Raw genomic sequence first — 23,378 nt, forward strand, 5'->3', positions numbered from 1 at the left:
TACATCAAAGTTGGAACAGCCTTTTTCCTCTTTAACCCCTCAATGACCAACCTATTGGCTTTGTACTGCGGTCATTAAGGGTACTTCTTCTGATGTCAGAAGAAAATTTAGGGACATCGGGTCAGTCTGGTGCCGGTGTTGGGCTGTGATATCACAGCCCAGACCCGGCACTAACACCGATCCCGGGTGTTTAACCCCTTGTACGTGTGTCCCTTGTGGATCAGACACCCCGGTGTGCTTACCTGGGGATCCGATCCTTTCTGCCGCAGCCCCGGGGTCTGCTGGCTCCTCTTCACGTCGAGTTCCGCTCCTGGCAGGACCCGGTTGTATGTAACGGAGCATGCGATCGGATGAACGCTTGTTCAAGCCAAAGGATGGAAAATGTAAAAAAAAAAAAAAAATGAAATCCTTTTATTATAATTAAATAAATAAATGAAATAAAAGTCCCATAATCTCTCCAGTTACACGTAAAATGCAAATAAAGTATATAAAACACAAATTATTGCATATTTGGTATCACTGCGTCCGTATTAATCTATACAATAAATCTAAATCAATATTGAACCCGCTCGGTGAACGACGTAAAAAAAAACCACACAAAAAACTTCCCGTAATATACAATTTTTCATCAAACCCCATCACAAAAAATGTTCTAAAAAGTGATCAAAAAAGTTACGTTCCCTAATAAGAACAACTCTTTTTGCAAAAAAATAAGCCCTCAACCAGATATGACAACAGAAAAATACAGAAGTTATGGCCTTGAAAAGTTGTCGATAGTAAAAAAAAAAATGTGATTTTCTCCAATATTGGTTTTGCTCTATAAAATTGAGCAAAGATGAGAAAAACTATATAAATGAGGTATCACTGTAATCATAGTGAACAGGAGAATAAAGATAAAATTATATTTTTACGTTACCGGGAGCAGGGAAAAAAAGGCTAAAAATCCAAAATAAAAATTGATGATTTTCTTTGTGTTGAAATAGTTAAAGAGAACCCGTCATGCAAAATAACCCCCCTAAACTAAATATATTTTCATAAACTGCCATTAGAGAGCATTGCCTCTATCCCTTCATTGTCCCTCTACATGCCTGTAAACCTAAGCAATGAGGTCCTAAAGCTGTATGCAAATGACCTGTGAAATGTCCAATGAAGCATTAGCATATTCAGCTGTCCAGCTTATTCATGAGTGGGAGGCACAGCCACACCCCCAGTGCATCACTGACAGCCTGTATAATGATGTGAGGCTGTATAATGATGTGCTTCCCGGTGCTGGTGGCCACGCCTTCTGCAGCCTGTGTGTGCATGTGTGTGTGTGTTTAGGAGAGATACAACAGCTCCAGGATGCAGCCATGTTATAGCAGAACATGTCAGATTCATGTGTAGCTGATATCTGTGCCTCTCACCTGTATATTAGGAGGATGCAGCATGTCAGCAGATAAAGCACACACACTAGCAATACTTTACTATACACACAGACATGAGCAGGGGGAGGAGAGGGGAGGGGTAACAGGAGTGACATCACTGCCTCTGACCATGTGACCAGCCTCATTTACATAATAAAGAAAAGATGATTTTACAATGAATAATGTATGAAATGACTAGATAAAGGCTGGGATGGGATCCTTGTGAGCTGCTCCAACAGGTAGAGGTGACAGGACTAGTGACACAGACCTGATGACAGGTGTCCTTTAATAAAATCTCACGAATAAGCTATAGATCCCCAAAATGAATTATCTATACATTGAATCTCGCATGTATCCTGCAAATAATAAGCCTTTATATATTTGCATTCCAAAATGGGGTTTATAGGGTTTTACTATTATTTTGGCCTTTCAAAGTCACTTGGAAGCTGAGTTGTCCCTCAAAATGTGAGTTTTGGCAATTTTCATGAAAATGAGAAAAATTGCACCTAAAGTTCTGCGCCTTATAACTTCCTAGAAAAATGAGAGGATGCAAAAAATATCATCTTAAAAATAAAGCAGACATTCCATAAATGTTAATTACCAAGATTTTTGGGTAGTTTTACTTCCTGTCTGGAAGGAAGAACATTTCAAACTTGGAAATTGAAGAATTTTTACGAACTTTTGCCAAAATTTCACTTTTTTCAGAACGAAACGTAAAACTTATCACTTAAATTTTACCATTATCATGAAGCACATTCTCAAAATCACCAGGATATGTTAAAGTGTTCCAAAGTTATAACCAATTATCGTGAGACACGTCAGATTTGAAAAATCGAGTCTGGTCGTTAAGCTGAAAACTAGTGTCGGTGATAAGGGGTTAATATTGTGAGTGTCTCCAAATCGAGGCCTCCATTGGTTGATAAATTTGATTTCCATTGTTTTTTTTTTCTGTGATTTTGTTGTCAGTTCATTCAACTTTATACAGAACAGAGTATTCAATCAGATTTACGATGTGTCATTTGAGTCTTCCCCTTATTTTATTTTGAGCAGTGTACTATGAATTACAAAAAATAGCCTTTTTTCCACTTTTATTTTGAGCAGTGTACTATAAATTACAAAAAATAGCCTTTTTTCCACTTTTAACCTCAAATAAATTATGTTTTAACTAGCCCTATGTGTCCCGAAAAAAATGCAGCCTGCAAAAAAGTTTGCATGCCAAAAAAAAAAAAAATTCTTTTGAGATATAGACATCATCACATAATACTATGTCACATGTCGGTAAGGGGTTAAGGACAGGATTGCTTTATTGGCTTACTTTTAATATACAGGCAGTCCCCGGGTTACATACAAGATAGGGTCTGTAGGTTTGTTCTTAAGTTGAGTTTGTATGGAAGTCGGAACCGTATACTTTATTATTGTAACCCCAGTCAATTTTTTTTGGGTCGCTGTGACAATTCGATTTTAAAAATGCTGGGTTGTCATAAGAACCAGGATTAACAATAAATCTTAATTACAGGCACCTGTGATAACTGTTACAGCTGATTATTGTAGCCTAGGACTACAGTACAGTAAAGTACAGTAAATTACCAAAATCCAGAGGTCCGTTTGTAACTAGGGGTCGTATGTAAGTCAGGTGTTCTTAAGTAGGGGACGCCTGTATTTATGTTCTATTTTCTTGTTTTGACATTATGTTCCCTTTAGAAATACTAGTAAACAAGGAAGAAGGTATGGTTGCTCTTTACAATACAAGTGACTTAGAAAAGGAAACCTGGTTCAGTTTTGATTCTTCTGTTTGTCTCCAGTAAGTTTCATTTCTCACATGTTACATGAAGGCCAGTAGAGGTCACTATCTTAAGTTTCGATTTCAAAGAATTATTACAGTGATTAAACAGAAGTAGTCTAGTGTTCAGTGTCATATACCGTTTTCTAGTTACAGCTTAAGAAGTTATTATATACACTTGGTGTACAGTATAAACCAAGGCAAAGTTTAGGTATAGAAATATATCTAATATACAGGCGGTCCCCTACTTAAGAACACTCAACTTACATACGACCCCTAGTTACAAACAGATCTCTGGATATTGGTAATTTATTGTACTTTAGTCCTAGGCTACAATAAACAGCTATAACAGTTATCACAGGTGTCTGTAATGAAGCTGTATTGTTAATCCTGATTCTTATGACAACCCAACATTTTTAAAATCCAATTGTCACAGAGACCAAAAAAGTTCTGGCTGGGATTACAATGATAAAATATACAGTTCCGACTTACATACAAATTCAACTTAAGAACAAACCTACAGACCCTATCTTGTATGTAACCCGGGGACTGCCTGTATATAATCTGAGTCTATGTATGGGTGTGTATGTATGTATGTCCACTAAAGGAATCTGCAGCGCCTCACTGGCAATCATCATATTTTACACATCCGCTCTCTGTAATTAGTTTTGAACCAAAATTTTCACCCCTAGCTTTCCAAAATCCACTTATTACCTACCATATACAGGAGCCATTGTCTACTGCTGCTGTGACATTTGGGAGCTGAGCCATGATTGGTTGCTGTTTTGTCACAGGTCATTCATATGAGCCCTGAGCTTTGACTGGTTACTATAGGCAATGAGCATAACATGCTTATGTGTGAGGTAACATGGATAGGGATACAGAGATGAGGGAAGATTTATCAATGTGTTTTATAAATACAAATGTTAACAGTAATGTAATTAGGCATATTAACTCTCCTAAGCTGTTTAAATGCGTTTCAAAATGGAATGAAAACACAACAAAAAGGCAATGTATGAACGCACAACACATAAGGCCGCGCTCACACTTTCCGCTACCGTTGCATTCAACGTGTGACCGAGGCCTAATAAGATCTGCATGCGATCAGTAACGAGTACCGCATGTTTTGTTACTAATTGCATGCATTTCAGACTCAAATAATGGAAGTTCTAACAGATGCTAGCGGAACCATTGCAAGTCCAATGAAAACAGTGGGAAAAACTGATCCCATAGGGCGGGGTCACACGGTGCATTTTGGTTGCGCTTTCATTGCGTTTTGAAACGCATTACAACAGCTGAGATGAGGGGATTTGCCTAATTACATTACTAATAACAATTGCGTTTACAAAGCGCAGTGTAAACACGGTGTTAACACATTGTTTATGTATGTGTTTTGTTAATGCTTTGATAACATATGCATTAACGCCGTGTTTACACTGCATTTTGTAAATCGCCTCATCTGTTGTAATGCGTTGTACCTGTTTCTTTGGCTTGGGTCTTACCAATTATCTTAATTAAAACGGGTCAAAAACGGATGCGTTTTCAAAAAATGCATGCGTTTTTTTACGGATTGCTTAAAAATGGCCCAAAAATGGGTTCAAAACTCCACGTGTGCCGCTGGCCCAAGGCTGGTGCCACATGTGCCGTTTTGTCTTCGTTTGCAAACGCAGACAAAGCCGCACCCACCGGGTGGGCCGCGGCCCGATCGCCTCGGAGTTTCTATGGTAACGCCTGTGATAGAGAACGTTCCCGATTGCAGGCGTTCCGTAGGTGCGGCTTGGTCTGCGTTTGCAAATGCAGCCAAGACGGCAAGTCTGCCATCACCTTAAGCAGTCCTTTAAAAAAACGCATTTATTAAAAACCGCATGCGTTTTTGAAAACTCATCCGTTTTTGACAGATATGACCAATTATCTTAATTGAAACTGGTCGACCTGAGCCCCGCCCCTTGTGCGCTACCGACGCGTTATGAATGCGACGCTAGCGGAACGTGTTTAAAAAATGCTTCCTTTTTTAAAGCGCATGGGTTTTTGAAAACACATCCGTTTTTGTCCACTTTCCAATTATCCTCATTAAAGTAATTGCAAAAAAAACTGTCAAAAACTGATGCGTTTTCAAAAACCGCAGTCATCTTCTTCTCTATGCTGTTTGTGCACGTAATCACATGCGTTTCAAAACGCAGACCACAAACTCACACGTTTTCAAAAATGCAACACAGGCAAAAACGCAGGGTAGAAAATGGCAAGTTAATACACTTTAACCAAAAACCCATTGAGAAAGCCAATATGAAAATATGATGCGTTAAAAAATGCATGCGTTTTTTAACGGACTGCTTGTTAAAAAACGGCCCAAAAATGGGCTCAAAACACCACGTGTGCTGCTGACCTGAGAGTGATGCCACACATGGCGTTTTTGGTCCGTTTTTAAACATCCATTTCCCCTTCATCACGACGGCACCACCAGAGAGATAGGGATCCGCCCTCCAGGGACAGGAAACCTGAGCATAAAAAGAGGCTCCTCCTACTCCACCTCAGTTTGGTTTCCTGTTCTTGGAAGGAGACCTGAGCACGCCGTGATGAAGGTGTCCCTGCAGTGTCTCACTTACCCTTCTCCATGAAAGGAGTGTGGGACACCGTCAGTTCTATCCTCCAGTGTGGGGATGAGGATCGTGGCGCTTCCTCCCACTGTACGTGCGGGACCTCGGCCGGAAGTTTGTTTCTAGTAGCCGGCGGCTGCTGACAGCAGGGGTAAGTGGAAAGTGTGCACCGGAAGTGACGCGTAGTCACTTCCGGTTTCTGGTTACGAGCGCCCGAAATGGCGCACCACATATACTATAAAGCGATGGGGCGCCTTTACTGTATTTCTGCAGGGAAAAAGTAGAAAAAATATGAACACTGGTGCTAGAAGTAAAACAAAATCCCCTGATTTCCTTAAGAAAGGCTATGTCTCTTCTGGGTCTTTTTTCAGCCGCCATCCCTGCTGTCCCTTGGGCTCAGTTCCACTCAAGAAGTCTACAGAATTTTCTTCTTGAAAAGTGGGACAGGGATCAGACCTCCTTAGAAGTAAAAGTTCTCCTCCCCATAAAAATGTTAAACTCCCTAGATTGGTGGTTAAACGTAAGGAATCTAGAGGTTGGTCTTCCTTGGAACCCCAGTCAGGACAGGCTGATTACTTCGGATGCCAGTCCGTGGGGCTGGGGGGCTCACATGGAAAATCTGTTTTTTCAGGGTACTTCGGACATTGCAGAGAGGGACCTGTCATCAAACAAAAAAGAGCTATTAGCTCTACTACAACCGTTGCCTATATCAACAGACAGGACGGCACAAGAAATTCAGGCCTTATGTTCATAGCCACTCAGATCTTAACCTTGGCAGAGACCTTTTTTTACATCTGTAAAAGGGTTTCATATAAGAGGTGTAGAAAATGTATCGGCAGATTTTTTAAGTCGAGAGGCCCTATATCAAGGGGAATGGGAACTGAGTCAGTATTTCGGAAGATAGTCAGGCTTTGGGTGATGCCATTGATAGATCTTTTTGCCACAAGGAGTAATCGCAAGGTGGAAAGATTTTTTTCCCTCAACAGGGCAGACCCTCCTTTAGCTGTGGACGCTTTTTCTCAAAAGTGGGACAGTCCTCTTCTTTATGCCTTTCCTCTGATTCTCCTGCCCAGGACTATCAGGAAGATAAGACAGGACAGGGCAAAGGTGATATTGATCGCTCCCTTTTGGCCTCGTCAGGCATGGTTCTCAAGTCTAAGGGAGCTGTCAATAGCCGATCCCTGGGTGCTTCCGGAATCCAGGAATTTGTTGTCGCAGGGTTCGATCCTCCATCCAGACATAAAAGCCCTGCATCTGACAGCATGGCTATTGAGATGACGATTCTCCAAAAGCAAGGTTTGTCTCGTGAGGTTATTTCCACTCTACAGAAGAGTAGGAAACCAGTAACATATAAGATCTATCATAGAATTTGGAAGACTTACTTTTCTTTTTCTGGTCAGGGCCCAGAGCGGTTGGCTCAGCCTAATGTTAGTCAGATCGTTGAGTTCCTGCAGAAAGGCCTAGAGAAGGGTCTCAAGCCAGCTACTCTTAAGGTTCAGGTTTCGGCCTTAGGAGCCTTATTTGAGCAGGAGTTAGCCAGACATCCATAGATTTCCAGATTTATTAGGGCAGCAGGTAGAATTCGGCCCACAATTAGGAGTAAGTTACCTCCCTGGGATTTATCTATGGTTCTCAAGGTTTTGTCAGGCCCTCCGTTTGAGCCATTGGAAAGTATTTCCATAAAGCTTCTCGCACTTAAGGCTGTTTTTCTTACAGCCATCACCTCAGCCAGGAGAGTAATGGCAGCATTGTCTCATAAATATCCATATTGTAGAGTCTTGGATGACAGGGTTATCCTTAGACCAGACCCAGGGTTCCTGCCTAAGGTAGTATCCAATTTCCATAGATCTCAGGACATCATCCTTCCATCATTCTGTAGTAACCCCAAGGCAGAGAAGGAGAGGGTTTTTCAACTTACCCGGGTTACGCCGGCCTATTGCAGGGTGTAGTTCCCCTGCGGATCGGGCCCGCGGCTGGATCTTCTCCTCCCTGGCCCCCGCTGATCCGGCATCCCGTCCTTCTCCAGCGGCCAACATCGGGCTTACGCGCGGGCACCTGGGAGAGCAGCATCACGGCCACCTGCATGGGGGATGGGCTCCCGGATAAGGTATTTAAACATCCGGTTTTCTGTGTATCGGCGTCCGTTGGTGCCTGGTACCAATAGTATGCTGTTTGGTTGGTTGCCGTCCCAGACTTTTTTGTTATGGCTGATGAAGCAGACTTGGGCCTACTCCACCCTCCTGTCCCCGTAAGTGGTGCTGTATGTTCTTCTAGTATCTACAATACATATTAGAACCCCAAGTTAGTTACTTTACTCACCTTTTCCCGATCGTTCCATAAAGAGTAGGACCTCTGCTAGGAAGTGTAATATGTGTCTCCAGTTTATGCCCGAATTATACGCAAAACCCATATGCAGACCTTGTATTGAAGGCTTGATGCGTGTGGAAAAAACATCATTCATGGATGAGTTAAAGTCCTTTATTGAAGAAAAGGTGGTAGCACCAGTTGCATCAGCGACACAGAAAGATCCCCCTCCTAAAAAACCTAGATTGGTGGATATCTCTTCTTCTGAGGAAGAAAATTATGATTCTGAGGGTCCGTCTTGTTCTCTAGCGTAAAACAGAGGAACAGGATTCCCAAGATATCAGTCAGAAACTGGACTCCCGTCACCTATTTCAGATAGATGATCTGGATAACCTCTTAAAGGTGAGGTATCGTGCAAGGTAGACGTGCAAGTGACGAAGGTGGTCAAAAAAACAGACCTTCCCTTTGAAGATTCAGCGCAGCTCGGGGACCCCATGGACCGGAAGTCCGACGCTCTTCTTAAGAAGGCCTGAGAGACTTCAATGATTAGTTTAAAATCCAACCTATCCGCTACCTCTGTTGCGAGGACCCTTTTTTTTCTGGATAAATGAACTAGAATCACATATTAGAGAAGGTACTCCCAGAGCGTCCCTACTGGAAAGCATTCTGCTTTTAAAATCTGCCACAGCCTTTTTGGCAGACGCTTACGCTGGGGGTGTCTGTTTTGCAGCCAAGGAGGGTGCGCTAACGAACGCAACTAGGAGAGCTTTATGGCTAAAGCAGTGGGGCGGTGATATATGCTCGAAGTCTAAGCTCTGCAGCATACCCTTCACAGGTGATTTTGTCTTTGGTCCAGAGTTGGACGCTATTTTAGAGAAAGCCTCCGACAAGAAAAAAGGTTTTCTTGAAAACAGAACATCCTCCAAGAAACCTTCATTTCGCCCCTTCAAGAACCCTAAAGATTCCTTTCGTGGGAAAGGTAAACAGGGGCGCTGGAGCTACTCCAAGGGAGGCAGAGGCCGGGGGTTTCTGTTCTCCAATTCTCCGGACAACTCTGGGGGTAAGAAGCAGTGACGTCAGAGTGGGGGGGCGTCTTCTAAAGTTCACTACTCAATGGACACATATTACTTCAAACCCTTGGGTCTTGAACATTGTCAGTTCCGGCTACAGAATAGAATTCAGTGCCTCCCCTCCTTCAAGATTTATTCCCCCCTTATTCTCTACCTCTTCTTCTACCCATTCTCTCATCTGGCAGGAAGTTTCATCCCTCATTCACTCGGCAGTGGTCGTTCCGGTTCCTCCAGACCAAGAAAAGAAGGGCTTCTATTCTCCAATGTTCCTGGTCAAGAAACCCAATGGATCAAACCGGCTGATCATAATTTTAAAATCCCTGAACAGTTTCATCACCTACAGGAGAATGGAATTGGTAAGATCCGCTACTCAGCTTGTTTACACCGATTACTACACTCACCGGCCACTTTATTAGGTACACCATGCTAGTAACGGGTTGGACCCCCTTTTGCCTTCAGAACTGCCTCAATTCTTCGTGGCATAGATTCAACAAGGTGCTGGAAGCATTCCTCAGAAATTTTGGTCCATATTGACATGATGGCATCACATAGTTGCCGCAGATTTGTCGGCTGCACATCCATGATGCGAATCTCCCGTTCCACCACATCCCAAAGATGCTCTATTGGATTGAGATCTGGTGACTGTGGAGGCCATTTGAGTACAGTGAACTCATTGTCATGTTCAAGAAACCAGTCTGAGATGATTCCATGATTCTTTATGACAAGGCTCATTATCCTGCTGAAAGTAGCCATCAGATGTGGTCATAAAGGGATGGACATGGTCAGCAACAATACTCAGGTAGGCTGTGGCGTTGCAACGATGCTCAATTGGTACCAAGGGGCCCAAGGAGTGCCAAGAAAATATTCCCCACACCATGACACCACCACCACCAGCCTGAACCGTTGATACAAGGCAGGATGGATCCATGCTTTCATGTTGTTGACGCCAAATTCTGACCCTACCATCCGAATGTCACAGCAGAAATCGAGACTCATCAGACCAGGCAACGTTTTTCCAATCTTCTACTGTCCAATTTCGATGAGCTTGTGCAAATTGTAGCCTCAGTTTCCTGTTCTTAGATGAAAGGAGTGGCACCCGGTGTGGTCTTCTGCTGCTGTAGCCCATCTGCCTCAAAGTTCGACGTACTGTGCGTTCAGAGATGCTCTTCTGCCTACCTTGGTTGTAACGGGTGGCGAATTGAGTCACTGTTGCCTTTCTATCAGCTCGAACCAGTCTGCCCATTCTCCTCTGACCTCTGGCATCAACAAGGCATTTCCGCCCACAGAACTGCCGCTCACTGGATGTTTTTTCTTTTTCGGACCATTCTCTGTAAACCCTAGAGATGGTTGTGAGTGAAAATCCCAGTAGATCAGCAGTTTCTGAAATACTCAGACCAGCCCTTCTGGCACCAACAACCATGCCACGTTCAAAGGCACTCAAATCACATTTCTTCCCCGTACTGATGCTCGGTTTGAACTGCAGGAGATTGTCTTGACCATGTCTACATGCCTAAATGCACTGAGTTGCCGCCATGTGATTGGCTGATTAGAAATTAAGTGTTAACGAGCAGTTGGATAGGTGTACCTAATAAAGTGGCCGGTGAGTGTATATGTGTACGATAGACCTTCGGGACGCTTATTACCACATTCCAATTCACCACTCTTCTCAAAGGTTCCTCAGATTTTCAGTTTTTTCTCCAGAGGGTTATATCCTCCACTTTCAGTTTCGGGCTCTGCCTTTTGGCATTTCCTCAGCTCCGAGAGTTTTTACAAAAATCATGGTGGAAGTTGTTGCCTTCCTGAGGCTGCAGAATGTGTCTATTGTTTCATACTTAGACGGCCTTCTGATTGTGGGGAAAGACAGATTAGATCTCATCACAGCAAGAGATTTTACCATGAGGAAACTCTCATATCTGGGGTGGTTAATCAACACCCAAAAATCAGATCTATCACCCTCCACTCACAAGAAGTTTCTAGGAGTTATGTTGAACTCCTCTCCATTACAGTCCGAGGAGCAATGAAGGTTCTGGGTCTCCTTACGGCCTGCCTCCCATCTGTAGCTTGGAGCCAGAGCCATTGTCACACTCTGCAGAGTTCGAATCGAAGAACCTCAGGGTTGGACAAAAAGGTCACCATTCCATCCTCGGTAAAGAGAGACCTTCAATGTTGGTTAGAGTTGAAGAATCTGAAAAAAGGGGTTCCTTGGCACTGCCTTCCGTGTCTTACCATCACGACCGATGCAAGCAGTCTGGGCTGGGGAGCAGTCTTCCCCTCGCACTACGCCCAGGGATCTTGGACCCCTTCACAAGCAAAGAAACCATCAAATTATCGGGAACTGCGAGCTGTCTGGGAAGCCCTAAGGTCCAACCCTCTTCTTCTAAAGAATTAGCATGTCCATATACTGTCGGACAACACCACGGCGGTGTCTTACTTGAGACGACAAGGAGGTACAACATCCGTAGCTCTTTCCTCCCTAACTTGCACCATCTTTTGATGGGCAGAAGAGAACAGACTTCCTCAGCAGGAGGGTGGTCTCTCCCAACGAGTGGTGCATCAATCAGGAAATCTTCCTCCAGTTGATCAATCTTTGGGGCATTCCTCGGATCGACCTCTTCGCCTCGAGGGAGAACTCAGTGTGTCATCTATACTTCTCACTGGAGGCAAGGGAGTCGAAGGATCGAGTAGACGCCTTCAGTCATCCATGGACCGAACCTCTCTCCTACGCCTTTCCCCCTATTCCCTTGGTCGCAAGAGTCCTCAGGAAGATCCTTATGGACCGGGCAAGGGTAATACTCATCTGTCCAAATTGGCCAAAAAAGAGCTGGTACCAACTGTTGACATCCTTGGCCCTGCAGCAAACGGTAATTCTGCCTCCGAAGAAGGACCTTCTGCACCAGGGTCCTATTCTGCATCCAGACCCGGGGAAGCTTCAGCTAGCAGCTTGGATCCTGAGTCCGACTTCTTGAGATCGCAAGGTCTATCCAGGGCTGTAGTAGCCACACTTATGGCAAGTAGGAAAAAAGTTACATGTTCCATTTATCACAAAATTTGGAAGAGATTTGTGTCTTTTTGTGGGGATAATCCTGGATCTCAACTCAACCCAAATATTTTCCAGATCCTGGACTTTCTGCAGAAGGGCCTGGAATTGGGCCTATCCACTAGCACCCTGAAGGTGCAGGTCTCGGCCCTGGGCGCTTTTTTCGATTTTCCCCTTGCAGACCACAGGTAGGTCAAAAGATTTATCTTAGCCTCTTCCAGAATCAGACCTCACATTCTTAGGAGGACCCCTACATGGGTTCTCACCTTAGTCTTAGACTCACTTTCCAGACCTCCTTTTGAACCTCTGGACAGTACCAGCATTAAAAACGCTAAAAACTACTCTACTGATTGCTGTTACTACAGCCAAGAGATTGGGGGAACTTCAGGCTATTTCCATCAGAGAACCCTATATGCGCATTCTTCCTGATCGTATTATTCTTACTCTAGACCCTGGTTTCATTCCCAAGGTGGTATCCAAATTCCACAGGAACCAGGAGATCACCCTTCCGTCCTTCTGCGAGAATCCTTCTTCTAGTGAGGAAGCCTTGTGGCATCTTCTGGACGTAAGACGTGTTGTCTTAGCTTATCTGCAGGCTACAGAACCCTGGCGCATAGACCATAACTTGTTTATTCAATTCCAGGGGAAAAATAAGGGGAAAAAGGCCTCCAAGGTATCGATAGCAAGATGGCTGAAGTTGGCTATTTCCACCTGCTATACGATGCAAGGGAAGGAGGTTCCTACCAATCTAAAGGCTCATTCCACTAGGGCTATGCCGGCTTCCTGGGCTGAGAGAAGAGGCGCATCACTCGAGCAGATTTGCAAGGCAGCCACCTGGGCCTCACCATCCACATTCATTAAGCATTACCGTCTGGACTTGACAAGTTCTCAGGACCTCTCCTTTGGAAGGAAGGTTCTGCAGGCGATCATCCCACCCTAGAGTTTCTACTTATTTGGTAGATCTCCAAGTGGGCCGTCATGGAGGACATTTTGGAAATGGTGAATTAGTACTCACCGGTAATTCGGTTTCCATCTAGTCCTCCATGACGGCCTATATATTTCAAATAAATTTATACAAATAAAATTTTTCTTTTTACCTTCCACCGGTGTAGTTATTTGGTAGATGCGGGTGGGAGGCTTTTAACCTCTCTGCTTCCTGTCCCTACAGAGGTCAAGGGGCATCCTCCAAGTGGGCTGTCATGGAGGACTGGATGGAAACCGAATCACCGGTGAGTACTAATTCACCATTTTTCAGTCCGTTTTTGGCCATTTACCATGCGTTTGGCTCCTTACAACCTGTTTATCTATTAAGATAATTGGGAAAAATGGATTAGAAACGAACCAAAAACGCCATATGTCGATCGCCCTCAGGGCGCGTTCCCATGTTGCGCTTTGGTTGCGTTTTCATTGCCTTTTAAAACACATTACAACAGAGATGAGGTGATTTGCCTAATTACATTACTGTAAACGTTTCCATTTACAAAACGCATTGTAAACGCAATGTGTTTTGTTAACGCATGCGTTAACATTGCGTTAACCAATGTAAACAGTAATGTAATTAGGCAAATCACCTCATCTCAGCTGTTGTAATGCGTTTAAAACGCAAACGCAGGACAAAACGTCATGTGTCGATCACCCTCAAGGGCACATTCACAGGTTGCACCAATGCTTCCATGGAAATTAGTGCAGCATGAAATGGTTAACCTTTGCATAAAGAGGCATAAAAGCTCATTCCTGGCAGCTGTTTGGTTGCTAGGTTTGTACAAATGGCAGTGGCACAGCAGGGCGTTCATGCTATCACATAATACTGGATTGTTGTGTTTGCGAGAAAATGAAACTGAAACTTTCTTCTGAGTTCTCTGCTTTGACATCATCAGGAGGCTGACAGGACAGACAGGGTTTATAAAACTATGCTAATCCACAATTTCACAGTGACTGCTTTGTTATTGGCTGGAGAACAACTGCTGTTCCTATTACCTCTGGGGTCGTTGTTACTCTAGGACATGAAGGTAATATCTCATAATATTCCTTATTATTCTTGATCTCAGGAGCTCAGCTTATTCTCGATTATTAAAAATAAGAACTACGATCTACTGGATAATTCTGCATCTGAGGAAAGGCTTGTGCTGAGAGCCAAACAATAGAAACCATGTCAGTGCAGTCTATATAGATATGTAGAGATATTTGCAGGGAGCTACTATACTTTATGTGGGAGTTAACAATAACTTTTTATATAATGCATCATATTCTGCAGCGCTTTACAGATCTTGGGGTCTGTAATAAAATAAGACCTTTACATAGCAATAACATGGCCATATGAAACAATGGGAATTAAGCCTGGCTCGCAAGAGCTTACAGTCTATGGCTGTTAATGTCTGTGTTAATGTAGGTGGATACTGTTATACAACTTTTTAGTTAAAAATCTTTCCTATGTCATTGAGAGATTGGAGTGGATTTGTACCCCAATTTGCAACTTTTTGAAAAGTCATACTTCATAAATTTGTCTACCACATCTGGGTTCAGATAAGAAATCAGGAGTACGTTGTCTGAAGTGATAAGTGTTGTGGGTTTGGCAGATGCGACATGTCCTATCTTTGCCCGTAATACGACACCGTGCGCCATATTTCTCCATGGAGAAGGGCGAGGGCAAGCTGCACTCACACCCTCCTCCTCTCCCGTGCACCGAAGTGTGTCTGCCGTGCTATGGTACAGCGGGCACACGTTTGTCTGAATGTATCCTTATTCAGTAATTTTGATTCTATCATTACTATAATGTAAAATATATAATGAACTTACATTTACAGGATGGATCTCTTTACATATTCAAACGTGCTAAAGAATGAAGGAAATGCACTGTACAAAGCAGGTCATTATGTACAAGCTCTTGAGAAATATCAGCAATCCATAGCTACTTTATCGGAAATCTTCATGTTTGGGTAAGTTCTTAATCCTGTAAGTCTGCTAAAATTCACCTTGATCAGTAATATTATATATTACCAATAGAACTATTTACGGTACTTAATTTCTCCCTTTTTTTGTTAAGTTTGCCACACAAGATAAAGCATAAATATTATACATTTATATGTAACGGTATACAATTTGATATACATGTGATAAAGGACTACATAAGGGCCATACATGCGTTCCCTATATGTGACCAATATATTATAAGATTTGTGGGATAAGTTTCAGAATAACTTGTCATTTATTTATGTTGCTTATTCTTATCTATAACCTCTAGTGAGAGTTCCTTTATTTCTTATTAAAAGCATTATCTGTTTCTCATTTTATAGAACCTTCTACGGGACCCCTGTTTTAGCACTAGGAGCTGCTTACTTTAGTTATTTGGCAAATTTAGTAAAACATAAGAAAAAATATTCAAGTATGGTATCCCCGTAATTGTATTGACCCATGGAATAAAGATAACATGATTATTGGGCTATACGGTGAACATGGAAAAAATTTTCAAAAATAGGGGATACCAACCCCAAAATGGTAACACTGGAAAAAGCATCTCATCCCGCAAAAAACACATTCACTGTGTTTAAACCACAGTGAATGCTTCCTAAAAAATATTATAAGATGGCACTTAGCCCCAACTAGCGAATATTTACAACAAACGAATGTTGGAGAGGATGTGGTGAGCAAGCAAATCTTCTTCATCTGTGGTGGCACTGTCCACTTGTCACAGATTTCTGGGCACAAGTGGTCAGGCTGTTCCAGAGATGGTGCAAGATCAAACTCCCTGCTTCCCCAGACATATTCCTTCTCAACATTATAGAGAAAAACGTGTTTTTGCCTAGTGATGTCAAAGGTATCCTCTTTAGGTTATGTTCAACAGCCAGGCTAGAGATTCATAATAAGTGGAAAACAAATTGCTCACCTCAAATAGAGAGAGTAATTTTGGGAATGAATAAGCTAAGGAACTATGAATTATTTATGTATGAAGGGGGAGTCGCAAGCAAAAAAAAAGTTTTTTTCGGGTTGGGATACATGGATATGCAATATAGAGAGACAAAGTCAAAATTGACATTTGGTCTCCTAAAGAAACAGGATGTCCGAACAAGAATAAGGGGGGGAACGTGTGACAGGAGGGATAAATTTATAACACAAACAAAGGAAGATATATAGCATCTGTATAGATAGCAATTGTATCTTGTATAGATAGCATATGGTTCTTTGTTTTTTGTATTATACAATGATTGATTGTTGACTCATACAAAGGATTGTAATTTTTCTTTTTAATGTTCTTTTAATGAAAAAAAAAAAAAAAGGCGACGTTAATTTGATTCGACATGAACTAATGAAAGTGAATGAAAGGGTGCATGCAGTGGAAGACAGAGTGAGGGAAATTAAAGATCAACTGCCTCCTGTGCACAAAGAGTGTTGCACAATGTTTCATTGCTTATATCAAAGTCGGACAATCTTTAATATCGGCTACGACGGAATAACATACGAGTGGTTCGCATTCCAGAAAAATTCCAGAGGGCAAAGACCCGGTCTCTTTTATGGAAACCTGGCCACGAGAGAAAATGGGCCAGGGGTTTTTGTCCCCTCTGTTTTCAATAGAGAGGGCAATTAGGGTCCTGTCCAGGCCTCTACCACCGGGAGCAGCCCCGAGACTACTCCTACTACAACTCCTACATTACAAAGACAGAGAGTCAGTCCTGAGAGCTGCCAAGGATCACCAGGATCTGACCATCAACGGAAACAAAATATCGCTTTACCCGGACTTCTCGGCTGAAGTTCAGGACACTAATGAAAGACTCCTTAGAGAAGTTATTTGGGAGGAACTGTGAGCCGTATCCGACTACTTCTACTTTAATAGTGTTGTTATACAACACTATTGCTGGTTTACTAGTTTAGAAGAAATAGTTAAGGGTTACTTTTAAAGATGCCAATTGGTCTACTTCCAATGCCTAAATAGGCAGTAGCTCCACACAATTGGCAAGGTTCTATTGTTTTAGAGAAGATACTCTATATAGAAATATAGTACGATACTCTATAACATTGGTGGCGAACCTATGGCATGTGTGCCATAGGTGGCACTCGGAGCCATTTCTGTGGGCACTCAGACCATCGCCCAGAACAGAGTTCACCAAATAGGACCAAATCCACCAAATCTTCCTGCAGTCCCAGGCAAGAGATTCTGCTCTCAGTGTTATTTTAAAGCTGTTTGGAACTGTATGAAAATTGAGAAGGTGTTGACAGAACTGCAATATCTTTGGAGGTCCTCCTGCTGGACCCACCATTCTTCCTCTACTGAGAGACCCTGGAGAGAAGCTACAATGTCTGAGTCTGAATTTGCCTTTCCTTTTGCAATTGTATTGGTTTCCTCAGGGGGCCGATACAATTGGAAGAACAGGTAGCAATAAGTTACTGCTTAAACTGCCATGTTGGCACTTCACAGTAAATAGGTGGATTTTTGTTGTAGTTTGGGCACTCTGTCGCCAAAAGGTTCGCCATCACTGCTCTATAAGATACACCAAAGGTACGGGAAGATAGATGTATTGCCCCAATCTCCCCCACCTGGGAGAATGTCTACAAAGTTTGTTATATTATACGTTGGGAAAGGGTGTGGGGAGGAAAAAGTCAGTGCCTAGTCTAGGATAATCAATAGAATGTAGTCTTGTGAAACACGAGAGGGTTAGGAGATGCCTCTAAGCGTATGGCGGTTTTCTCCACTCTAGAACAATATAGGCCAGCTGTACCGTGCCTCTGCAAAACACACTTAACTTAGAGATGGTGTGTATTATCTCCAAAAGAAATGGATATCCCATAGTTACCACTCTCATACTCAAGGGGGGTCAGTATATTAATATCCATCACAATTCCGTTTGAATGCCCATCCTCTCTAATTGACTCGGAAGGACTTTTTGTATCTACAATTTGGTGGGGAGATTAATTAAAATGGTCCTGATGCCACAACTACTGTTCTACATAATTCCCCAGTATGGATAACTCGGACTTACTGTCACAGAATTCAGTGTGTGTTCCGCAGACTTGGCGGGAAAGCCAAGATAAGCTGGCAAAGAGGGGGAAAGACGATGGTATCCCCAACCCGTGGTTTTATAGTTTAGCCTCACAAACACAGCACTTTGTGGGATGGGGAAGGGTGAGGGGGTGAACTCTGCTGGGTGTTTGCAAATGACTTGGACTAGCTTTTAAAGCATGGGTAGGAGGTGCCCTGCTGAATCGTAAACCAACATTAGTCCTAATGGGAAAGATTTATAACAAGGTAAAGGGTATACTAGGTGTTTCCAGGTTCAAACCTTACAGCCCCATTTGGCGAAATCCCGCCGTCCGGAGATATTCTGATTGGAGGGGTCATCAGCATAGATGAGTTATGCTCCAATGGCATATGTAAACCATTTGAAGACCTACGAATGCTCCATCACTTGCCCCAAGGGTGGTTTTACCAATATCTGCAGCTAAGACCTGCAAAATAGGTTAACTCCTATCACAATTGGGACATGTGGAGTCTTGAATAGAGCATTGCTGTCTGCCTCTACTTGGATTAATTTCCTTTCTATATGTGGTACTACTAAATAAATCCACACAGGATAAATGCCGGGCAAAATGAGAAAGAGGCATTTGTCCCGTCAGACGAAAAAATAGTCAAATAGCTCACAATTGGTGCCAACTTTGTCCCCTAGTGAGCCACATAGGATGTCTCACCTTATGCTGCTTACAGCCTATAAATCGCCACAATTACTGTTTCATAGTGGGTCCAGAGAAGACTCTTAACTGCCCAAGATGTAGCACAGAAGAAGCAGGCATAATGCATGTGATGTGAAAGGAGTGCAGGATATTTTGGTCAAAATCTTCTTGGTCCATATAACAGCAGACCCTACCTCTTCTTTACTGGGTATACTGAGGGAACATCCACAGAATCCATCACTGTAGGGATTCAACGGTCTCTTTATCAGGTCAGAAAACTAATTGCAACACACTGGAAAAGGCCCAAACCCAAGACAGTAAGGGAATATGTGGTTAGAATGAACATTGTAGTCGGGCTGGAAATTCGGTTCTTATCTAAAACGTAACTGCATACCTAAATTTGAAAAAATGTGGGGGGAAATGGATGGATACATCGGATGGATACTTTTGTTAGTTACTTAAGAGTATATCTGGAAGTTAAGGCGACCAACATTTGATAGATGTACTAACTTTCCAGGGCAGGAAGGCCCTAACTCTGGGAGCTTACTCTGTGATGGGTGGTTGGCTTAGTGGGAGAGGAGGGGGGAATGTTACTATACGTTTGTTCTAGTTTTTTTGTAAAATTTTTTTTTTTGTCTGGACACAATAATACACAAATACTGAGGTTTGAGCCTCTGTGAGGCACTTTTAGTATACGTTTCTGCGATGTACAAAAAGAAATGACAATCTAAACTGTATGTTTTAATGTTTGATAATCCAAAACCAATGAAAATTATCTAAAAAAAAAAAGATATTGTCTTGTCCCAAAATGCCTGATCTATCAATGCCTCAATGCCTGATTTTTACAGAGCAGTGTCAAGGCTTGTTTCTGTGTAACAAATTGCCCTTCCTAGTAACATTTCATACTCCATTCTGGTTAAAAAATTCAAGATGTGATGAAATTGCACTAGCACATTTTTTTGTTTGTTTGGCAGCCTAAAACATTTTGTAGATGATTTTCGGGTGCAGTACAGTAGAAACCCCTATGAACTGACCATATTTTGGAATCTACACCCTTCAATGAATTTATCTAGGGCTGTAGTGAGCATTTTAGTGACCTAAAGATAATGCACAATGGATAGTGCATAGTAAAAAAAAAATCTTGTGCCCAGCTCATTCCACTGGAGAAAACCCCCCAAAAATCATTATGTATGTTCTCCCGGGTACGGCAATAATTGACAGGCTGGGAACATTGCAGGGCTTTGAAGGAAAGGTGCGGCATGTAGCGTTTTGTATTAATTAGGGGGGGGGGGTGTTGTTAAGTGAAGATGCTTATACATCTTCACCCCATACTGTACCTTCCCATCTTATTGGGCAGGTACTGGCGGGATTGAAGTCTCCCTTTAAATCGTACCAGGTAGCAGGAACTGGTTAAGCAATACTTTACTGTTTTTATAAGGTGTTAGTAGAATCTGCCTATCATTCATTTTATATCCTTTCCTGATTTTCTATTATTGATTTTTCTGCTTGTAAGCAAAAGTAGTGATGTCACTTTTTCACTTAATTTTTTACTTAAAGGGAACCTGTCACCACATTTGCACATACACAGCCAGTGACAGGTTCCTATAGAGCCCTATTTAACTGACTGACACCCTTCTTTTAGCTAAAAATTGTTTCGCTTACATCCACACAAATCACCTTTTATCTTGTATTACCTGGCATCGGAAGGGGAAGTGTCCTAATCGCCCAGCCCCTCCCATGTGATCTGCCTTATGCCTCCATACTTGTCACAGTTCATGTCATGTGACCAGAGTGACATCATCTCAGGTTCTTTAGCCTCTTAATAATAGCAAACTGTACCCCATGCATGTATCTGACCACATGAAGTCACAGCCGCTTCCATGGACTTCTACTCCTCTCCGTACTCCATGGAGGCTGCTGTGATCTCATGTGATCACATACATGGTGTACAGTTTGCTAATCTTAGAAGTCTAAAGTACCTGCGATGTCACTTTGGTCACATGACATGAATGTAATGCAAGGCACTGTGTAAAAAAAATTTACACCATATTTTCCATCTGTACATAGAGCTTTATATGTCTGTAGTTGAATATTAGCAGACAGTCCCTAATTACAAGGAGGCAGAGCAGTGATTTGAAGAAACACAGAGTCAGAGGGAGAGGAGAAGAGTCATCAAAACCAGACATGAGTCACAAAAGCTAATCTGCATATCAGAAAAATGTATGTAATTAAGGTACAGTGCCCCACTGGTAGCTAATTTTAGGTGATATGGGGAGGGCTTCTAACCCTTTATCAGCAGACATTATTACTCAGGGAGGTCAAAATCTGGTGACAGGTCCTCTTTAAACTCCAGTAAGTGAATGATGGCCTTTAATCTGTGTGAACATAAACAATGGTTTCATTTTTATCTTTACAGAGATTTTGCTAAAGAAATGGCTGTGCTTTGGAACAACCGTGCCAACGCCTTATACAAACTTCAGAGATGGGCTGAAGCACTTCAGTCTGCTCACAATAGTCTACAGTGTTGTCCATCTTTTGCTAAGGTGAGTGGTTGCCAATTGTTTACTATCTAAGCTTTGTACACATAGAAGTGTCATAGGTGTAGAACAGAACTGTAGCTAATAAACCATTTCCCATACTTGGAAGTGTAAAGTTGTAGAAGGAATTTTACTGGTAGTTGCTTTTCCTTGAATATTCTGTTTTCACTAGGGGGAATTTATCAAATGCTGGTGCATGGCAAGAAGGAGGACAGGATATAGCTAGTGCAAAGTCGCAGTGCGGAACGCCTAGAAGCGTCTCAGTCCGCGCCGGGAACAGTTGCCTATATACCCGTGATCCATGGTGTGGGGGGCAATTATCACAATTCCTGGTGGTTCACAAGGAATTGCAATTTCTGCTCTTGTGTGCCAGAAAACAGCTGTGAAAGCCATGATAAATGTTCCCTAAAATGTTTATTTAATTTTTAGGTATATTTTAACAAGTAAAGAATAATACAGTGACAAATTCCATCCGCCTGGAGCACCTACCTGTCCCCAGTCCCAGCACCACATTTAAAATGCTGTTTAACTCCTTAAAGTGTAACCATCATTCTGAGCAAAAAAAAAACTAAAATACATAATTCTGCTCCAGGTGTCCCTGGAAAACATTCCTCAAAGTATTTTGCCTCTCGGTCCTCATTTAGTACCTCTTTTGGCCTATAGCAACCATGGTTTCCAGCTCTCAAAAAAACTACAATCAGTAAGATGGAGGTGGGACTTCCTCCTGTCACCTCATCACAAGCCCCTGCTGCTGACCAATCACACCAGAGCTATCTATCATCTATCCTATCTATCTATCTATCTATCTATCTATCTATCTATCTATCTGTCTGTCTGTCTCCTATCTATCATCTATCTATCCATCTCATATCTATCTATCATCTATATAGCTACAGTATCCATCCATCCCTCCCTCCCAGCACATGAGGGCACAGCTTGGAGTCTCTTCTCTACCTTCCATTTCCTGTGGAGTGTGGGGGGGTGGGGGAAGCTGCAGTTTCTGTCAGTGTGGATTATTTGTTTATACAGTATACAGGTGTAGGGAAAGCTGAGAGAAAGATAAGTGTAGGTGTTTGGTTATTACATTAATCAGTGTTCCTGTTAGCACATGACTGCTGCAGACATGAGTTGATAAGCTGTGTGCAGTGAGGGGGATGGGGGCGTGTCTCCTGCCCTTCTTTATGAAGACAGTAGATCCATAGTAACGGCTATCTGAGCAGTCACTGCCATCTAGGGGGAAGTCTGCAGAATACAAGACGAAGGAGCAAGATTCGGGTAACTAATCCAATTGCAAAAGGGCTTAAAATTACCTGCCCTACAACATATCAAAAGTTTTTTGAAATGACTGTTACACTTTAACCAGTTCGCGCCCGCCCGCCGTCGCGTTCCGATGCAAGGAGAGGGCTCGCGGGCCAAGCCCTCTCCATAGCCGGTAAGTCTCTGCTGCATATTGCAGCAAAGGCTTAACGGTAACACCCGCGATCGGTGCCAGCACCGATCGCGGGTGTTTTCTTGCCGATCGCCGCCGGCAAAACTGCCGCCATCGGGCGGCTTCCGTGATGTCATCGGGGAGCGGCGATTCGTCGCCATGGTAGCTTCGGGTTAACCCATTCATTACATTGTAATGTATGAGGAGTAAAATCTCCATATACTGCCATACTGTAGTATGGCAGTATATGGTAGGATCGATCAGACAACCTAGGGTTAAAGTACCCTAGGGAGTCTGAAAAATAGTAAAAATAAAAATAAAAAAAAGTTAAAAAAAATTATAATATAAAAACCTAAAAATTCAAATCACCCCCCTTTCCCTAGAACTGATATAAATAAACAGTAAAAATCATAAACACATTAGGTATCGCCGCGTCCGAAAATGCCTGATCTATCAAAATATAATAACGTTTTTTCACTGCGTTTAACCCCGTAATGGAAAATCGCGTCCAAAGTCAAAACTGGTAGTTTTTTGCCATTTAAAAAAAAAATTAAAATTCTATAA

At 42.5% G+C, this 23,378-nt stretch overlaps 1 protein-coding gene across 2 annotated transcripts in view; it reads left to right on the top strand.

Annotated features, from left to right (window-relative positions):
* The window catches only part of TRANK1 (tetratricopeptide repeat and ankyrin repeat containing 1), an 84,257-nt gene that overhangs the window by 7,921 nt on the left and 52,958 nt on the right, over positions 1-23,378 (top strand). The window contains exons 1-3 of one of the 2 annotated variants that reach the window (XM_072153219.1): positions 14,057-14,197; positions 14,993-15,124; positions 21,265-21,391. In XM_072153219.1, the coding sequence (XP_072009320.1) occupies positions 14,994-15,124; positions 21,265-21,391 (258 nt within the window). In that variant the 5' untranslated portion in view covers positions 14,057-14,197; position 14,993. Of the gene's footprint in view, positions 1-14,056; positions 14,198-14,992; positions 15,125-21,264; positions 21,392-23,378 lie in introns of those variants that run through there. The other variant, XM_072153220.1, reaches the window with a different exon arrangement.

The sequence above is a fragment of the Engystomops pustulosus genome, chromosome 5 (assembly GCF_040894005.1).
Source record: "Engystomops pustulosus chromosome 5, aEngPut4.maternal, whole genome shotgun sequence".
NCBI lineage: Eukaryota > Metazoa > Chordata > Amphibia > Anura > Leptodactylidae > Engystomops > Engystomops pustulosus.